General features: G+C 45.8%; 1 protein-coding gene across 1 annotated transcript in view; it reads left to right on the forward strand.

The window, feature by feature from the left end:
• Positions 1–16,976, forward strand: part of Mcoln2 (mucolipin TRP cation channel 2) — a 49,915-nt gene that overhangs the window by 19,914 nt on the left and 13,025 nt on the right. The window contains exons 3-9 of the mRNA XM_059265046.1: positions 1,724–1,897; positions 4,098–4,251; positions 9,522–9,606; positions 9,708–9,804; positions 10,836–10,935; positions 13,959–14,071; positions 15,641–15,790. Of these exons, the coding sequence (XP_059121029.1) occupies positions 1,724–1,897; positions 4,098–4,251; positions 9,522–9,606; positions 9,708–9,804; positions 10,836–10,935; positions 13,959–14,071; positions 15,641–15,790 (873 nt within the window). The remainder of the gene's footprint in view (positions 1–1,723; positions 1,898–4,097; positions 4,252–9,521; positions 9,607–9,707; positions 9,805–10,835; positions 10,936–13,958; positions 14,072–15,640; positions 15,791–16,976) is intronic.

A 16,976-nucleotide genomic window follows, 5' to 3' on the forward strand; every position in this document is an offset into this window, starting at 1 on the left:
TCCTGTGTATGGAGTGTAAGAAGAAACTTTTGCTCTCAGTGAAGAGAGACTCTGAGTAGTTAACTGTGTGTCACTAAATAGATGATTGGGGAGGGGGATGTTGAGACAGGGTCTCATTATATTACCTGGCTGGCCTTGAACTCGTGGCAACCCTTCTTCCTCTGCTTCCCGAATGTTGGTATTGCAGGAGTGGTCGCTATGCCCACCAGAAAGTGATTTCTAATGAGCAGACATCCCAAAGGAAAGAAAATATCCGGTAGCAAAGTCCTGGGTGTGGTGTCATCTGTTTCTTCTGTGAGTCATGTGTTCTTCTCTGCTTGATGAGACAGAGAAGCACGTGACCATTCTCTCAGAAGACACTTCTGTCAGGTTAAGGAACCTCAGAGGAAGTCTTAGGAGGGACAGAGGGGGAGAAGCCTTAATGCTTCTTCAGCTCAAGGCCCTTACGTGTCCCAGCACCGTCCTTTGAGATGTTCTCTAAGTCTTAGCACAGCCCTATACTAAAGGTTGCTGATGTAGTGCGATGAGGTAATTATCTTTCAGGATTTGTGTTTTTAACATTGATGTTCTCAATGTGTAAACTAAGGAATGGATTTTTCTTCAGATGCTGAGGAATGTTATTTTAGCTGTGTAAATGTGCGTTACATTTGTTTTTTCTGCTTTTGTTAACGATGTAAGGATGTATTACATTTGTTTGATTAAATAAAATTAACATGGAGCCAAGCGGCTGAGTCAGCAACTTGCTGACAGGAAGTGGTAAGGAGGAATTAAGTGTAGTGAGGGTTCTTTAGTGGCGGCTGAGCAGAAGGACGGCCCTTTTTTGGAGGGAGACACAAGCAAGGAGAGAAGGTTATCTACTTGCTATTCAGCCTCTCTGAGCTAGCAGAATTTCACCTCAAACTTTGAATCCCGAGTTCTACAGAAGGATGGAGATCTAGATAAAGTTCCCTTTAGTGGCTGTGACAGCCAGTGCCTGAGGGAGTGGAATTCCTGCCTGGCTGCAGCCTGTGCAGCCAAACTGCTGCTGGTAGCTGCAGAGTTGCAATTGCTGGTTGGGACCACAGTTGGTTAAGGTGCAGCCACTGTATTGAAGGCAAAACATTTGGTGCCCAAAGTGGAGCACCAAAATGTAGGTTCTTTTTCTTTTTCTTTTCTTTTTTTTTTTTAACTCTTGGGGGCCCACCACCCAGCTCCCTAATAAATACATGGAGACTTATTTTTACTTGTGAATGCCCCGCCTTTGCTTGGCTTGTTTCTAGCCGGCTTTTCTAACTTAAATGATCCCATTTCTCTTTACACTTTTTCTATATATCTTACTCTGTGGCTGGCTGTGTGGTTGGGTGGCTGGCCCGTGGTGTTCTCCTCTCTTCCTTCTCTTGCTCCTCATTCTTCCTTTGAGCCTAGATTTCTCCTTCTATTTATTCTCTCTGCCTGGCAGCCCCAGGTATCCCTCTCCTGCCTAGCAATTGGCTGTTCAGCTCTTTATTAGACCATCAGGTGTTTTAGACAAAGTAACACAGCTTTACAGAGTTAAACAAATGCAACATAAAAGAATGCAACACATCTTTGCATCATTAAACAAGTATTCCACAGCATAAACGAGTGTAACACATCTTAAACTAATATTCCACAACAGCTTAGAGGTGCGAATTAATAAGAATCAGAAGCCATTTTCTTTCCCTGGTAAATGGTAAAAGCCCACATTCCTGTGTTTTCTTTGTAGCTTGTTCGGTTTGGCTTAGGTAACCAGTTGGTGGTGGCTTTCAAAGAAGATAACACTGTTGCTTTTAAGCACCTGTTTTTGAAAGGATTTTCTGGAAGTGATGAAGATGACTACAGCTGTAGCATATATACTCAAGAGGACGTCTATGAGAGTATCTTTTTTGCTATAAAGCAGGCAAGTGTTTTAAATGACCTACTTTTAAAGACTATATTGATACATGGCTGTGTTGTCTTAACAAACTAACAAATATTAATATCTCATGTAAATTTTGCATGGCTTGCCAAGATCTTTACTACTACTTCAGATGCTAATAATAGAACTTACCCATTTAAATTTTTTCTCTAGGTTTTAATCTTTTTAGTTTATTGATTCAGAACCACTACTTTGGGGAGATTATCCCGGAACAAAGAGTTAAGAGACTATAAAATCAGGTTTGGTGCAGCCACCCAACCACACCAATCTGAGAGTGTATAGTGGTCTCAAATTTGATGTGATAGCATTAATATTCCTAGATAACTATTAAGAATATGGGATATGATACAGTGTGAGATTGGTAGGTCTGAAGAAAGCATTTAGGGGTAGTGTTTTGTTTTTGTTTTTTCCCTTTCATTAATTCAATAAATATTTGAGTCCCTGGTATTTGGCAAGTACTACACACTGATGCTGTAGCAGTGAATAGAACAGATAAAATTGTGGCTAGAGTTTTCCTGCCTGGCCCACAGTCAGGACAAATCTCTGTCACCTGCCAGTCCCACAGCCGCTCAGACCCAACCAAGTAAACACAGAGACTTATATTGCTTACAAACTGTATGGCCGTGCCAGGCTTCTTGCTAACTGTTCTTATATCTTAAATTAATCCATGTCCATAAATCTATACCTTGCCATGTGGCTCGTGGCTTACCGGCATCTTCACATGCTGCTTGTCATGGCGGAAGCTGGCAGTGTCTCCCTCCACCTTCCTCTTCTCTCAATTCTCCTGTTAGTCCCGCCTATACTTCCTGCCTGGCCACTGGCCAATCAGTGTTTTATTTATTGACCAATCAGAGCACAAACAGACCATCCCACAGCATAAAATCCTGGCCTTTTCTAGAAGAGAGAGCTAGATAAATGAAGAGAAATGAAATATATAGTATCAAAGGCTGGCTCCTTAGTGGCAAAGTACCCAAAACATGCTACTAAGCACAGCTGAGTTTCTTGCTGGCAGCGATAAGGAAGAAATTCCTTTGACAATTCTCAGTGGTGCCTTGGGTGGGGTGGGAGTCCTTTAATGTGGAGGGATCTTGATTAAAATTGGGTGAAGACCCTGTTGCAATTGTTTAACAATTGGTGGACCCAGCATGTGAAGGCAGGGGATAAGTCACAGGGTCTTGGAACTGTAAGACTAAATTTTTAATTGTTAGCCAAGTTAATAAGGTTTTATTTTGTTTATTTTTAGACAGGATCTCACTATGTATCCCTGGCTGGCCTGGAACTCGCTACATAGACCAGGCTGGCCTCAAACTCATAGAGATGCAGTTTTGCCTCCTGAGTGCTGGGATAAAGGCCTCCATGCTCAGCTTTTTAAAAAGAATATTCTTGAAATAATTAGCAGTTGTTTGCAACATTCCTGTAACATTGTAAATATTCCATAGTAAAGTCGTAGCAATGAAGTTGTTGGCTAGTGAAGCCCTCTTAGTGAAGGCAGGCAGTCACAGGATTGTGCTAATGTAAGTGTTAGCTGTGTTAGTGTAAGCTCTGACATGGATTGGTTCAGGTCCCCAGTGAAGCAATGAGAGAGATGGGGAATTTTGGGTATGAGATGGATGTTGCAGTTTTCTGCAGTTTTGAATTTTTACTTATTTTTATTATTTTGACTAATATATAATTGTGTTATAATGATGAGGTACAAAGTGAGGTTTGGGTATTTGTTTGCAATTTTCATTAGCTGAGTGAGTGAATACCTCGTTGTAGTGGTGATATTTGATCAAGCAGTGAACTGAGCAGACAGAGACGGAGTTCCAGGAGAGGGAACTAAAAGATCAGAGGCAGAAGAACGTCTGTCAAGCTCTGGCAAGGCCTGGAGGCCAGTGGGCTTTACAGGGTAGAGCCAAGAGACCTCGGTATGAGATAAAGTCTGAGAGATGAGTAAGACTTGGTTTTGGCTGGGAGGAAGTTGGGAGTGTTCCTCATTTATTGCTTTGGTGTAGAGTTCGATGAGGCTGGGTGTTCCTGTTCAGCTGAAGAAAATGACTTTGTGCTGTGTCGAACTGGACACTGCTCCCCCCAAAAGCATTGTATAAGTAATAAAATCTGCTAAAACTGCATTCCATATGGCATGGCTTGTGGTTTTTAAGAACTTGTGTGTTTATTTAACTATAATTTCACTGGTTTTTAGTATCATCATCTAAAGAACATTTCCTTGGCAACCCTTGGTTATGGAGAAAATGAAGACAACAGAACTGGCTTGAAATTCTGTAAGCAGCATTACAAGACAGGAGCCATGTTTTCTTCGAATGAGACCCTGAATATTGACAGTGACATTGAGACAGGTAACAGCAGTGACCATTTCCTCGTGGGACTGTGTCCTTTTCTGTGACGAGCAAAATGGCTCCCATGTGCTAACAGCTTAGTGGGGCTTGGTGGAGCTCAGTGGAGCTTGGTGGAGCTCGGTGGAGCTCGGTGGAGCTTGGTGGAGCTTGGTGGAGCCCAGTGGAGCTTGGTGGAGCCCAGTGGAGCCCGGTGGAGCTCGGTGGAGCCCGGTTGAGCCTGGTGGAGCCCAGTGGAGCTCGGTGGAGCACGGTGGAGCTCAGTGGAGCTTGGTGGAGCCCGGTGGAGCCCGGTGGAGCCCGGTGGAGCCCGGTGGAGCTCGGTGGAGCCCGGTGGAGCTCAGGGGAGCAGGCTGTCTCTGGCACAGGCTGTCGCTTTCACGGATGCCTCCAAAGGCTTTGGCTCAGGAAACCACGTTTCTGGAAATGGGAAGGGAGAACTGTTTCGGTCTATCTCTTTGATACATCTTAAAATTCTGAAGTATGTGCTCTTAACCACTTATCCTTCTGCTTCTACTTCCCAAGTGTTGGGACCAGGGGTGTGCACCACCATACCTGCTCTATTGTTTATAAACTACACAGTGTTCTTCAAAGGTGGACTGAGGTTAAGGATTATTATTCCCTCTCTTGGGCGGTCATTTGACAAAACTTTCCCACCTAACCATGCAGTCACTTTGTGCCATTCTGTTAAGAATGTAAAAGAATGTGTGAGCATACAGTGTGTGCTTTAAGACTTTGGAGGTTTTGCTATTCAGTCAACAGACCCAAGGTACGCACCGTTTGTTTCCTGTCATGGGGTTGCCAAAGCTAACCCGTTTTGGCTTTTTAAGTACCTGACAGTTCAGGAGGAGGGATCCTGGTAGCAGGGTGGGCTTTAGTTAAATGATGACATCTCACAGCCCATTTAGCCATATTAGTAAGATCAGCTTACTCTGATCTTGAGGTGTTTTGGTAACACAGGAGGACCCCACCCCCAGGGTAGGGGTTTTACTTGTTTCCCTGAGTTGACCATTCCATATGTGAGCAAATGTGCCCTAGGCTCTGGATCCTGAAAGAAGTCAGTGGGTCACATTGGCCCATGCAGTGTCTGGCTTCCAGGCTGCTCTCAGAGTCCATGTTGGGGCCAGTTGCTTGGTAATTTAGCCATCACCACAGAAATGTTCCTGGTCTTCCTGTGCTGTGGCTTTTGCTTGCCTGAGACCTGTTGGTAGTTATGGGGCTTTTCCTAGGGAGATGTGAACAAATGTGTATTTGCTGCATATAGGTACCAATGACAGACCAAAGAGCCGATTCCACCCAACAGTAGCTAGTGAACTGAGCAGTTGGTTGGGGCTATGCACAGGAGTATGGGTGACTCAAAGGCAGTTGCATCCTATGGAAAGCCCACATAGCACAGGTGATTACTTTCACGGGTCCCTCTTTCACTAAGAGATCACTTGACCCAGCAAGTGTTCCCTGCTTTTGTGACTTTGGAGAGGGCTCCATGGATCTTGTAACTTTCAGTGTTTCCCGAGTCCTGTAAGTCTCCTTAGCTTTCTGAGTCGTAGCAGCCTCCACCCTCAATGTCCACATCCTTCAAGGAGGGAACACTCAAGGCCAGAGGGAACAGCTACCCAAACGGCAGTCAGGACTCACTGCAGCCCCTTCTGTGGGAGCTCAGCCAAGCCTAGCCGTGCAGGTGATTCCTCTAACTGACCTGGGAGCACATCACAGCTGGGGCTGAAAGGTGGTCCCGACACCCTCAGCTAGCTCCCACTTTCCATTTGAAACTGTGTGACTCAAATGGGACGTATTACACAACAGTGTCCCAGCGACCTATACGCCATGTTGTGCTTTTTTCCCCCCCTGATTGAGTTTTCCGGGAAAATGTTTAAACAAATGTGGCCAAAGTCAATAACAATGGCTAGGGAAGATGGACAGGGCTAAAAAGCAAATTTTATTCATTTCCCAATGATTAGACAGTGGTGGCATTGTTACTTTCTTTTCTATAAGTATATGGAATATTTTAGAGTAAATGGAGAGAGGTAGACTATTAATGTGACTTTAAGAGAGATTGCCTAAGTGTACCACTGCCTGCTCTGATCTTATTAATTATAACTTGTCAAAGAGAACCTGTAAATGTTTTGAAAAGGTATAAAGATTTTTAAAAATATTTGATACTTAATTTTCTTGTATCCATTAGAGAAAGTCTGCTAATGGGATAAATGTAGGTTGATTTTTCACGTTGCTGGAAGCCTCCAGGTGGTGGGTTGACCCCCTTGGGAAGTGGTTGCAGGTGAAGTAGAGTCCTTGGTAGATGCTGTCCTGTCTTAGCTACTCACAAACGCGGCATTTCCTTTGCTGCGTAGGAAATCGTCCTTCAGGTTTCAGACACAGACCGTTGCCTGTGTGACCGGTCGCCCCCTGGGCTGAAGTGCAAGCTGCAAAACTGCCTGTGGATCTAGTTGACTTTAGTTTTTGTTTATTCTGATGGGCAGGACTCCCTGCTCAAAAAATGTGAATACATAAATAAAATCTTTAACAATTAAGTGGCCATTATTTTAATACAGCTTAAGTGGCCCTTATCCAGTATGCTTGGAACCAGGAATGTTTCAGACTTCAGATTTGGGGTGAGGGGATCTCTCTCTCTCTCTCTCTCTCTCTCTCTCTCTCTCTCTCTCTCTCTCTCTCTGTGTGTGTGTGTGTGTGTGTGTGTGTGTGTATTCCATATATATGGGGTTTATTAGAATGGCTTACAGGCTGTGGTCCAGCTAGTCCAACAATGACTGTATACCAATAGAAAGCAGTTGTGCCGGGCGGTGGTGGCACACGCCTTTAATCCCAGCACTCGGGAGAGGCAGGCAGATCTCTGTGAGTTCGAGGCCAGCCTGGTCTACAGAGTGAGTTCCAGGAATGGCGCAAAGCTACACAGAGAAACCCTGTCTTGAAAAACCAAAAAAAAGAAAAAGAAAAAAAGAAAAAAAAAAGAAAGCAGTTGTTCAGTCCATGAGGCTAGATGTCTCAACTGGTCTTTAGTATATGCAGGAATCCTGAAGAAGAAGGCTCTGAAGCCAATGGGGCAAGCAGGCAGAGAGAGAGAGACCTTCTTCCATATCCTTTATATAGGCTGCTACCAGAAGGTGTGGTTCAGATTAAAGATGGACCTTCCCACCTCAAAAGATCCGAATTAAAAGTGGATCTTCCAACTTTGAGTGATTTAATTAAGAAAAAATCTCTAACAGGTATATACTCAGCTGCTTGGGTTTTAGTCAGGCTGAAAACCAAGAATAGCCATCTCAATAGTACAAAATATATCTTGGGGACGGGACCCAACTCTAGACATGAAGTTTGTTTCATTTACATCTTCTACAAACATCCAGAAGATAATTTCATATAATACTGTTAGTGTCTCTGCATTTTGACTGTTCTTCATCCTATAAGGGCATGTGTAGAATTTTCTCCTCAAGACATCAGGTCATTGTTTAAGAAGTTTAAAATTTTGGGAGCATTTTAAAGATTTGGAATTTTTAGATCAGAGATGATCACTCTATATAATTTTATTTTAATGCAATTTTTTAGTTTATTAAGATTTTTAAATATACGTGTGTGTGTGTGTGTGTGTGTGTGTGTGTGTGTGTGTGTGTGTAGGTCAGGGGACAAATTGTGGTCTGTTCTCTCCTTTTCCATGCGGACTCAAGAGATTGAACACAGGTCATTAGACTTGGCAGCAAGTACCTTTATCCAATGAGTCATCTCATTATTCCTAGTCCTGTTTTTCTTTCCAAATGTCCTTAGCATAAGACTGCTTCACCATGTCCCCAGCTCTTTAAAGACAAGTCTAACCTGTGACACTCTGAGGAGGTCACCATTTTCTGGAAAATCCTATAAGGGGGAGCCATCTGAATGATGATGCTGTTGTTCTAAATATCTGCTATTCCTGCTGGAGTTCTGATGTTTTCCTTGGGGCTTTTCCCTTCTGTTTTAGGAAACTGGTTTTGCTACTAGCAAGCTCTTGGTGGCTTCAGGAGCACTGACTGTGGTGTGAAGTCAGCCATATTTCAGAGCGTTCTGAATATATAGCGAGCTAACATGTAGCTTTGGGATTATAAAGCAACAGAAAATTTGAACAACCAAGCAGACTTTCATAAGGCAAATTTTACACATAGTATAAAATTAGCTTACAAACTTCTATCATGTTTCTTTGAATATAAGATTCTACTAATTTAAAGGAAAATACACATTATTTATCAATGTATACTTAATGTACTATGTATTATGTCTGAGGCTAGCCCACCAGATAAGCTGGCCACATAGGCAGTTGTTAATATTTAACACATGGAAGAATTATTCTCTAAGTAGTTCAAGGAAAAGCCAAGGAGCTTACTCCAATGTGTGAGATCATCCTATGCACGTTTGCCTCATTAGCAGGCTTCCTCTACTGTATGCAAGAAAGGGTATCTAAACCAAGAAGACAGGTCAGCCTCGGCAGAACTCAGGATATGGAGGCAAGAACGGGTGTGTTTACATATTGATGGACAGCAGATAATTGTGCAGCCATATCTTTATGGTTTCTTCAGCTGTGACGTCATCATCGCTGCCTGTCTCTCACATTTGCTTTGAGGATTAAAGAGAACAATTCATTAACCAGAGAGCACACACGGCCGCAGCACGTTGCCTGTGGTACACTGTTTCACGGAACTGTCTGTTCAGTTCTGTGCCCTCGTGTTTGGCCCAGGGTGGCACATTTTTATTAAGCACAAATATATCCCACATGTCAGGGGCGTGTTTCGGGTGCCAGCTACTCTGGAGACTGTGAGGGTTTAACAGGGCACAGCAGAGTTGCACTCTTGCTCAGTGACCTCGTATCTTGAACTCACAGAGATCCTCCTGCCTCCACCTCCTGAAAGCTGGGGTTAAAGGCATTTGCCACCCATCTTCTGCAGACCACTAGATTTTCAAAGAGAAGAATGTCCTCTACCAGGCATTTTTGTTCCATCACACCTGGTTGAGGTTGTGCATCCGGGGAAGGAACATCACACCAGGCATGCATCCTTCCCAGTGCATTGCAGCAGGAGGTACCTGAAGCCTGCTTCTTCCTGAGACTGCCCATGTTAACGTGGCCCCCGACTGAAAGTGGCGCCTGCCAGCTTCTCCACTGAAGCATTACCGTGCTCCATGCTGTGCTTAGCTTTGTGAGACGTTCAAAGGGTCCTGCTTCTTCTCATCACATGACTGCTGTCCTCATTTCAGCATCAGGTTAGAAGTGACCATTCCTTGTCTGTCTGTCGCTCTAGACTGCCTTCACCTAGACCTCCAGGGGCTCGACAAGGAACCCGAGGACTGGGCACAGACCTCTTTCTTCAGGCTGGATTTTTACCGGTAAGCACAGCATCAAGCCTCAGATCCCAGGAGAGGAGGCCTGGGAGGTGGACAGTGGTAACTGACACTGACATTTCTGCCCTTTACTGTATCTTATTCAGGCTCGTGCAAGTCGATATCTCCTTTGCCCTCAGAGGAATCGACCTACAGGCAATTCATTCCCGAGAGGTACCAGACTGTTACAGCTTTCAGAATACGGCAAGTGTCTGTGTTTTACGGCAGTCCCCGTCTGTTTTGTTCCCTGTGGATTTTGTAGAAGAAGATAAACCCTGCAGCCTGCAGACATTAGATGCTGCTGCATTAGAGCAGCTTTAATGATGGGGTGGTCTCATCTAGAGACTGTTTCATGTGAAGATGGAGCCAGCCCTTTCCAACTCCCTAAAACTGTATTCCTGGTCTGGGAAGGTGACTCAGTGTGTAAATCATGAGGACCCGAGTTCAGATCCCTGGCACCCACAGAAACCCTTCACCACTTTACAATGTAGTTTTCAACACTAACAGAAAATTGGAGAGGAATTCTCCTAGTTAGCTTCAGCTGTCAGCTCGACATAGCCCGCTGCGATCTGAGAGAGCATCTACTGGAGTATCACCCAGATTGGACTGGCCAGTTAGCACCTGGGTGGAGCCTTTTCTTGGCTGCCGAGCAGAGCTCATCCCACTGTGGGCACTGCCATCCCTGGGCAGGTGGTCCTGGGCTGCATAAGAAAGCGGGCTGGCCGGGCGGTGGTGGTGGTGGTGGCGGCGGCGGCGGCGGCGGCGGCGGCGGCGGCGGCGGCGGCGGCGGCGGCGCACACCTTTAATCCTAGTACTCGGAGAGCCAGGCGGATCTCTGTGAGTTCGAGGCCAGCCTGGACTACCAAGTGAGTTCTAGGAGAGGCGCAAAGCTACACAGAGAAACCCTGTCTCGAAAAAAAAAAAAAAAAAAAAAAGAAAGCGGGCTGAGTAAAGGTTGTAAGCGGCCTTCCTCTGTGGTGTGTCCTTCAGTTCCCGCTGTGACCCTTTCTGTGCCGAGTGCAAGCTGCAGTTGTAGGCTGAAATATCCTCGGACTGCTTAAGGTCAGTGTTTTATCACAGTGACAGCAGCTAGACCAGAACCCATGTGCTGGGGCATTTTTGTTGGTACGATCTCTGTATCCGAGTTCCAGCTGGGTGCCGCTGACCTTCATAAGCAGTTGACCTAATGACTCCCACCTCCCGTTGGACTATAACCTCTCCATTTCTGTCTCTAGATTACCTTTGACAACACAGCTCACAGTGGAAAAATCAAAGTCTATCTGAACAGCGAGGCCAACATAGAAGAATGTAAAGGCCTGAACATATCTGGGTCTAGTAAGTGGAGAACCGATGTGATTGCTGTGGTTGGTGGTGGGAAGAAAGTTCCTTGAAAACAAAGCTCAAACACTAGTCTCGAGACTTCTACCCACATCAGCAAGTGTTTATTGGTTCTCTGGAGAACTTAGCATGAGTCAGTGGCTTAGAAGATCAGCCTCTGCAGCCAGATGGCCTGGGTTTGCATTCTGGTTCTGTTGGCCATGTCTGGGGCCTTAGACCTGTCTCTTGGCCTCTCTGTCTTAGACTATTCTACAGAGCAAAAGCAATGACTGCATTTGTTGAGGAGTTGGTGCTCAGTGCTGAGGATGGGAGTTAGCAGAGTTGCTCAGCTCTATCAGAGGAGGAAAAGTCTTAGTGAGGGAGACTGCCCTGACCAGATCTCTAGTGCATACAGGTAGAGACAGGTGCAGAATTATGAAAGGTACTTCTGAGGAAGAAGGTAAATGATAAATTTGACCAGGGATGAGTGGGGATCGTGACATGATTCTTACAGAAGGTATGTTTCGATCCAAGACTTGGACAACCAGACCCCAGAGTGCAGATGGCAGCCTGAATAAACATAGGGACATTTCCTCAGTTACCTCATGGTCAATATTCCTAAAACAGCCTTGAGCTTGGTGTAGCATCACAGACCTGCAATCCCAGCACTATGGAGCTCTAGCTCCTCCCTGTGTTCAATAGGGAGAAACACATGCCACACATATATAAATAACTAAAATGTGCTATTTGCATAGCTGTGTCTTAAGAAACTCGGCCTCTTACATTTTTGGTTGTGAGCCTAGCCTTTAACGGCTGAGCCATCCCCAAAACAACACAGAGAAACCCTGTCTCGAAAAACCGAAAAAAAAAAAAAGAAAGAAACTCAGCCTCATCACCAGAAAAACGTGCATTTAAGATAAAGTGAAGGGTTATGAAATCATTAAAAAGCTGAAGTTTAGAAAGCAGCTTTGGAGATGGCTGATGCCCTCTCTTTCATTCGAAGCTGTGTGGTGGCTTGAGAATCCCTCCTGAGAGACAAGAGACGACATCTGGTGGGCTCTTTCCTAAGCGTTCTCATGCTCCTTCCCACTCACTCAGCTTCTGGGCTGCTTGGTTCTCCTGTCATTGCCCACATTCACCCACATCAGGCAACGCCCCCTTTCATCTGCTTCCTGATACCCCTTCCCCAAGTGTGCTTCTGGTCTCCATCAAGTTGAGTTTTTAATGAGTCACATGAGGCTTGGGAACTGGTGGCAGGGCTTCCCACTGATGGGGGATGTGAGAGCATTTACTTATTGCTGGGTGGGAGTTAACACGTGTTTGGACAGCCTTGAGCCGGTGTCCCACAGCAGACAGTGGAAGGGTGTCTTTATACATCAGGTGTTCGGCAGGGTGGAGAGAGTTGGGTGTGGGACTTCCCTGGTCAGAGTGCCAGTGTGTATTTCTGAACCAGTGTTTTCCAAACTCAGGTTTGGAAGCTGTGTCTACAAGGTAAAATAGTTTCAGTGAGGTAAGAAATCAGTGACTGCTGGATGTTGCCAACACTTGGGAGGCTGAGGCAGGAGAATTTCCACTAGTTCACATTCAGCACCAGTTATTGTATTAGTTACTTTTCTATCGCTGTGATAAAACACCATGACCGAGGTGAGTTGGTGTTATGACCTTCTGTAATGACTTAAAAAGGAAGAGTTATTTGAGCCTATGGTTCTAGGGGGATAAGAGTCTACCCCGTCAGGTAGATATGAAGTAGTAAGCTGCAGGCTCACACCTTACCCCGCAACCAGGAAGCACTGGGGTGGGAAGGCGGTGGAGGGGATGGGAGGGATGCTGTGAAATGCCATCTTCTAGGTAAGTCACAGCCACTTCCAACACACTCCAACCACAGACTCACAGCAGCTGCAGAGTTGCAGGCCTTCACTGGGAATGCATGAGAATGGGCCTTCGACAGTCAGGCATGGGTGGAGGTGGGACTCGGGGCCCTGCCCTGCACTCATCAGCTGCTTGCTGCAGACACATTCAGTGAGAAGAAAGTCACCGCTTTCCGTGGGTGTCCACTTACGACCCCACCAGGCTCCAGCTCATAGTTTGAATCCAATGGTCACACAGATGGGTCACAAACCAGAACAAAAGCCATGAATTTGGGAAGGGTGTGGACAGGGATGAGAGGAGCTGAGATAATGGGGGCAGGAGGTCAGAATACATTATATACATTTATGAAATTATCAAGCAACAGAATTAATCAAGAAGAAAGAAACCTTGACTCCCCAAACAAATAATCTGAGCAGGGGTGTACAAAGTGGGATTCTGGCCGAGGGCAGGTATACGTGTTCCAGGCATGAGCTTGTGACAGGTCCCCAGGCAGGACAGAGAAGAGGAAGCCGGTGGAGTCACCGTGTGGAAGGGGAGAGCATCGGCTACAATGTGTAACCGTGAAGTCTGGCAGCAGCTAAGCTTACAGATTGCTCTCTCTGCACAGCCTCCTCCACTGTGCATTCCTTCCGAAGCAAAGCCCAGGTCACTGCTCACTTCCTGACGTTCATTCCCAGGAGTGATTTTCTTGGCATTGGCATGCAGGAAAAGCCTTTCTTTTAGTGCTCTGGCAGGACAGTGCACTGTGAGGCTGATGAGCAGAACTGTGGCTTCTCAGTGTGGCGTTTTCATTTGCTCTCTTATTAATAAGGCCAACTTGCTGCTGTCTCTTGGTGTGAAGCAACTTAGGCCATATTGGCCCTTTCACCTCTCTTGAGTGGAGCCTAGATGGATCACCTTCTGTTGAATTCTGTTCTACAGTAACTGTTCATAAAGAATTTTGATTCACATGGCCTACATTTGTAAGCTCTTGACCCTTCCCTCCAGGGTGTGTTAGCTTGTTTGTGGACTTCGGAATGAATGCAGTATGGTTTGGCTTCTGATAGTTATTGTTTTAACAACAGACAAAGCGATGTTTCTTTGAATTTCCCTTCAGACTGCCATTTGCTGGGAAATTATTCTGCAGTTTGTGCAAGGCGTCCTTAACATCTGCATTCTGCCTTGCTCTGCAGTTCAGAGAAGCACTCCCTATGTCCTGGTGTTTGATGCGTTTGTCATTGTGATCTGCCTGGCATCCCTTATCCTGTGCACACGATCCATTGTCCTTGCTTTGAAGCTGAGGAAGGTGAGCATGTCTCTTCCCCCTCCTCTCTCGGCCGGCAGCCTGCATCTGTCCAAATCAAGGGGGTCTGCCGACTCTGGGCTACGCTGCCTTTCTCGATCCGTTTCCTTTACCATCCTGACCTACAGGAAGTGAGAGGAGGCCCCGGGGACTAGTGTGACAGGCTGGTTGGTAAAGTGTTTGCCACGTAAGCATGAGGATCCGAGATTGATTCCCAGCACACATATGAAAAAGCCAGACAGGACTGCATCCCGGACTGTAATCCCAGCTCTGGGGTGGTGGAAACGGGAGGCTCCTTGCAGCTCACTGGCCAGTCAGTCTGAGGGAATCAGTGACTCCAGGTTCAGTGAGAGACACTGTTAAAAAAAAAAATAAGTGGGAAGTGGCTGAAGAAGGCACCTGGCTGCCATCTCTGGCCTCCACATGCACACATGTGCATGTGAACATACGTGCACACATACGTGCATCAAAATTTTAAAAGGAAGAAAAAGGTTTAAGTTATTTCAGGAGGTCAGATAATCATTCTGCTTGAAATTGAGCTAACAAGTACAGGTACTTGTGGTAAGCTCTCAAGCATTTAGAGGCTTCCAGAATAAAATTTTAATTTCAGAGCTGATCTGAAGAGCATGCGTGGGTTCCATCTTTTCTCTTCAAGTCAGAGTTCACTTCGACAAGAAGGCACAGTAAATGGATGATAATGAAGCATGAAATACTTTGATTTGATTTCTGAAATAGTTCATTGTACCTTTTACCTCTTTCAGTATGCATTCTCAGGAGCATGTACTTCGGCTCACTGTGTGTCTTACTCTGGCTTGAGGCATGAGCATGGGTTCCCACTGGGGTCCGGGGAAGCAGGAAGTCACTGAAATGCCATCTTCAGAGCATAAAATAGCCCATGTTCTGTTTTCTTTGATCTTAACTTCCATGTTGGTCTTTAAATTATATTTTGAGATTTATCTTTATATGTATGAGTGTTTTGCACACATGTGTGTCTATGTACTATATGCATCCTGTGCCCTCAGAGGCCAGGAGAGGGCATCAGTTCTCCTGGAACTGGAGTTTCAGACAGCTGTGAGCTGCCATGTGGGTGCTGGGAATTGAACCCAGGTCCTCTGGAAGAACAATGAGTGCTCTTAAATGCTGAGACATCTCTCCAGCCCCTTGACTTTCACTCTGTAAATATCTGCTTCATATCTGCCTTCCACCCCTCTAGGTATTCTGAATCCAATGTTGGGGTCTCTCTCTGCCAAGTGCAGGTACAGCATTGGGCACACAGTGCCCACATCTGGACTACAAGAGACTCCTAGCTCAAAGGGTTCCCATCAACCAGTTTGAATAGGGGCATGACATGCAGTGTTTGGAACACACTCTGGGTTAGCACTGTTGGTGTGCAGCACATGTACTTAGTGTTTGGGGTAATGCTTGCTTACACTGGCGTAGACAATGTGACTTAGTGTGTGGCGTTGTGTCTCCCCGTGAGGTAGATCTGCCATCTTGGAACTGTTCGCTCTGTCTTCTGCCTCCAGAGGGCTGTGTGATTTGTAAGAAATGCTTTTTCAATGTTTGCGGTAGAGATTTCTAAACTTCTTCCTGGAGAAGTACAAGCGACGCGTGTGCGATGCTGACCAATGGGAGTTCATCAATGGATGGTATGTCCTGGTCACTATCAGCGACCTCATGACAATAATTGGATCCATATTAAAGATGGAGATCAAAGCCAAGGTAAGTGACACACCATCTAGAACCTTGTATTGTCTTGGCATTGTGAGACAGAGTCCTTCTGGAGCCCAGCTCAAATCTTGTGTTTTCTCTTCTCTCTCATCCGTGACATAGGCTGCCTCTCACTCTTCCTCAGGAAGAGTGTGCACTGTGGACAGTGGCATCTATGGCCTTCCTCCGGCCTGTGCAGTCACATCTTTAGAACAGGAATTGAAGTTTGGGAAGACTGAAGGTTTTCTTTTTTTGTTTCTTCTTTCTTTGTTTCTTTGTTTCTTTCTTGCTTGCTTGCTTGCTTTCTATATTCCTTTGTATTAAATTTATCTGTCCATTTACTTGTGTAACTTGCAAAGGAAGCAGCTGGTACACAGACCAGTCACCTCTCCTGAACATGTCTGAAGAGCCAGTGGCAGGCGTGTGTGTGTGTGTGTGTGTGTGTGTGTGTGTGTGTGTGTGTGTGTGAGAGTGAGAGTGAGAGAGAGAGAGAGAGAGAGAGAGAGAGAGAGAGAGAGAGAGAGAGAGAGAGACATGCTGTGTGCCCCAATAGTGGGGGGAAGGATGAGGAGTCTTGAGTGTCTACAAAGTCTGACCGGTTGTTTATGTTACTTAGTTGGTTTGCTCTCATGGTTGGACTCTGCCTCCTTTGTTCAACGGTTCTCTCCTCTGTTGTCCGTCTTACAACACTGTCCTCCTCATGGCAACAGTGCCTCCTGTCTCCATCCCAGCGACCTCTGGCTCCTCTCAGGCTGACTTCCTCTCTGGCCTGGATTGCCTCTGCTTTCTTCTTGTTTGCGCTTCTGTCTTTAGTCTTGAATGCCACAGATCCAGCTGCACAGTGGCTGGGAAAAACTCCTGGAAATGCCTACCTTGCTGCGACAATATTTTCCATGGCATCTACTTAGGATGAAGGGACCTCCCATCACCATGGCCCCTAAGGTACCCCTCACAGGGCTCTGGCTTTTCTACTGCCCTTTCATCTGCCAGTTCTCAGTCCTGGGGATGTTCAGCCTCTGTCACGAGCTTGTAGACTTCTCTTCAGTCTGTGCTGCAGGTCTATCTTTGCCCTGGGTCATGCCCATTGGAGGGCCTCTGTGAAAAGTGGCCGCTGTGTCTCTCATAGAACTTAGCATATCGTATTAGAATTGTGTTTGTTGTCTGTCTCTGTAATGAAGCCTAGAACTCTTAGGAGTAG

Source organism: Peromyscus eremicus, chromosome 6 (genome assembly GCF_949786415.1).
Source record: "Peromyscus eremicus chromosome 6, PerEre_H2_v1, whole genome shotgun sequence".
Taxonomy (NCBI): domain Eukaryota; kingdom Metazoa; phylum Chordata; class Mammalia; order Rodentia; family Cricetidae; genus Peromyscus; species Peromyscus eremicus.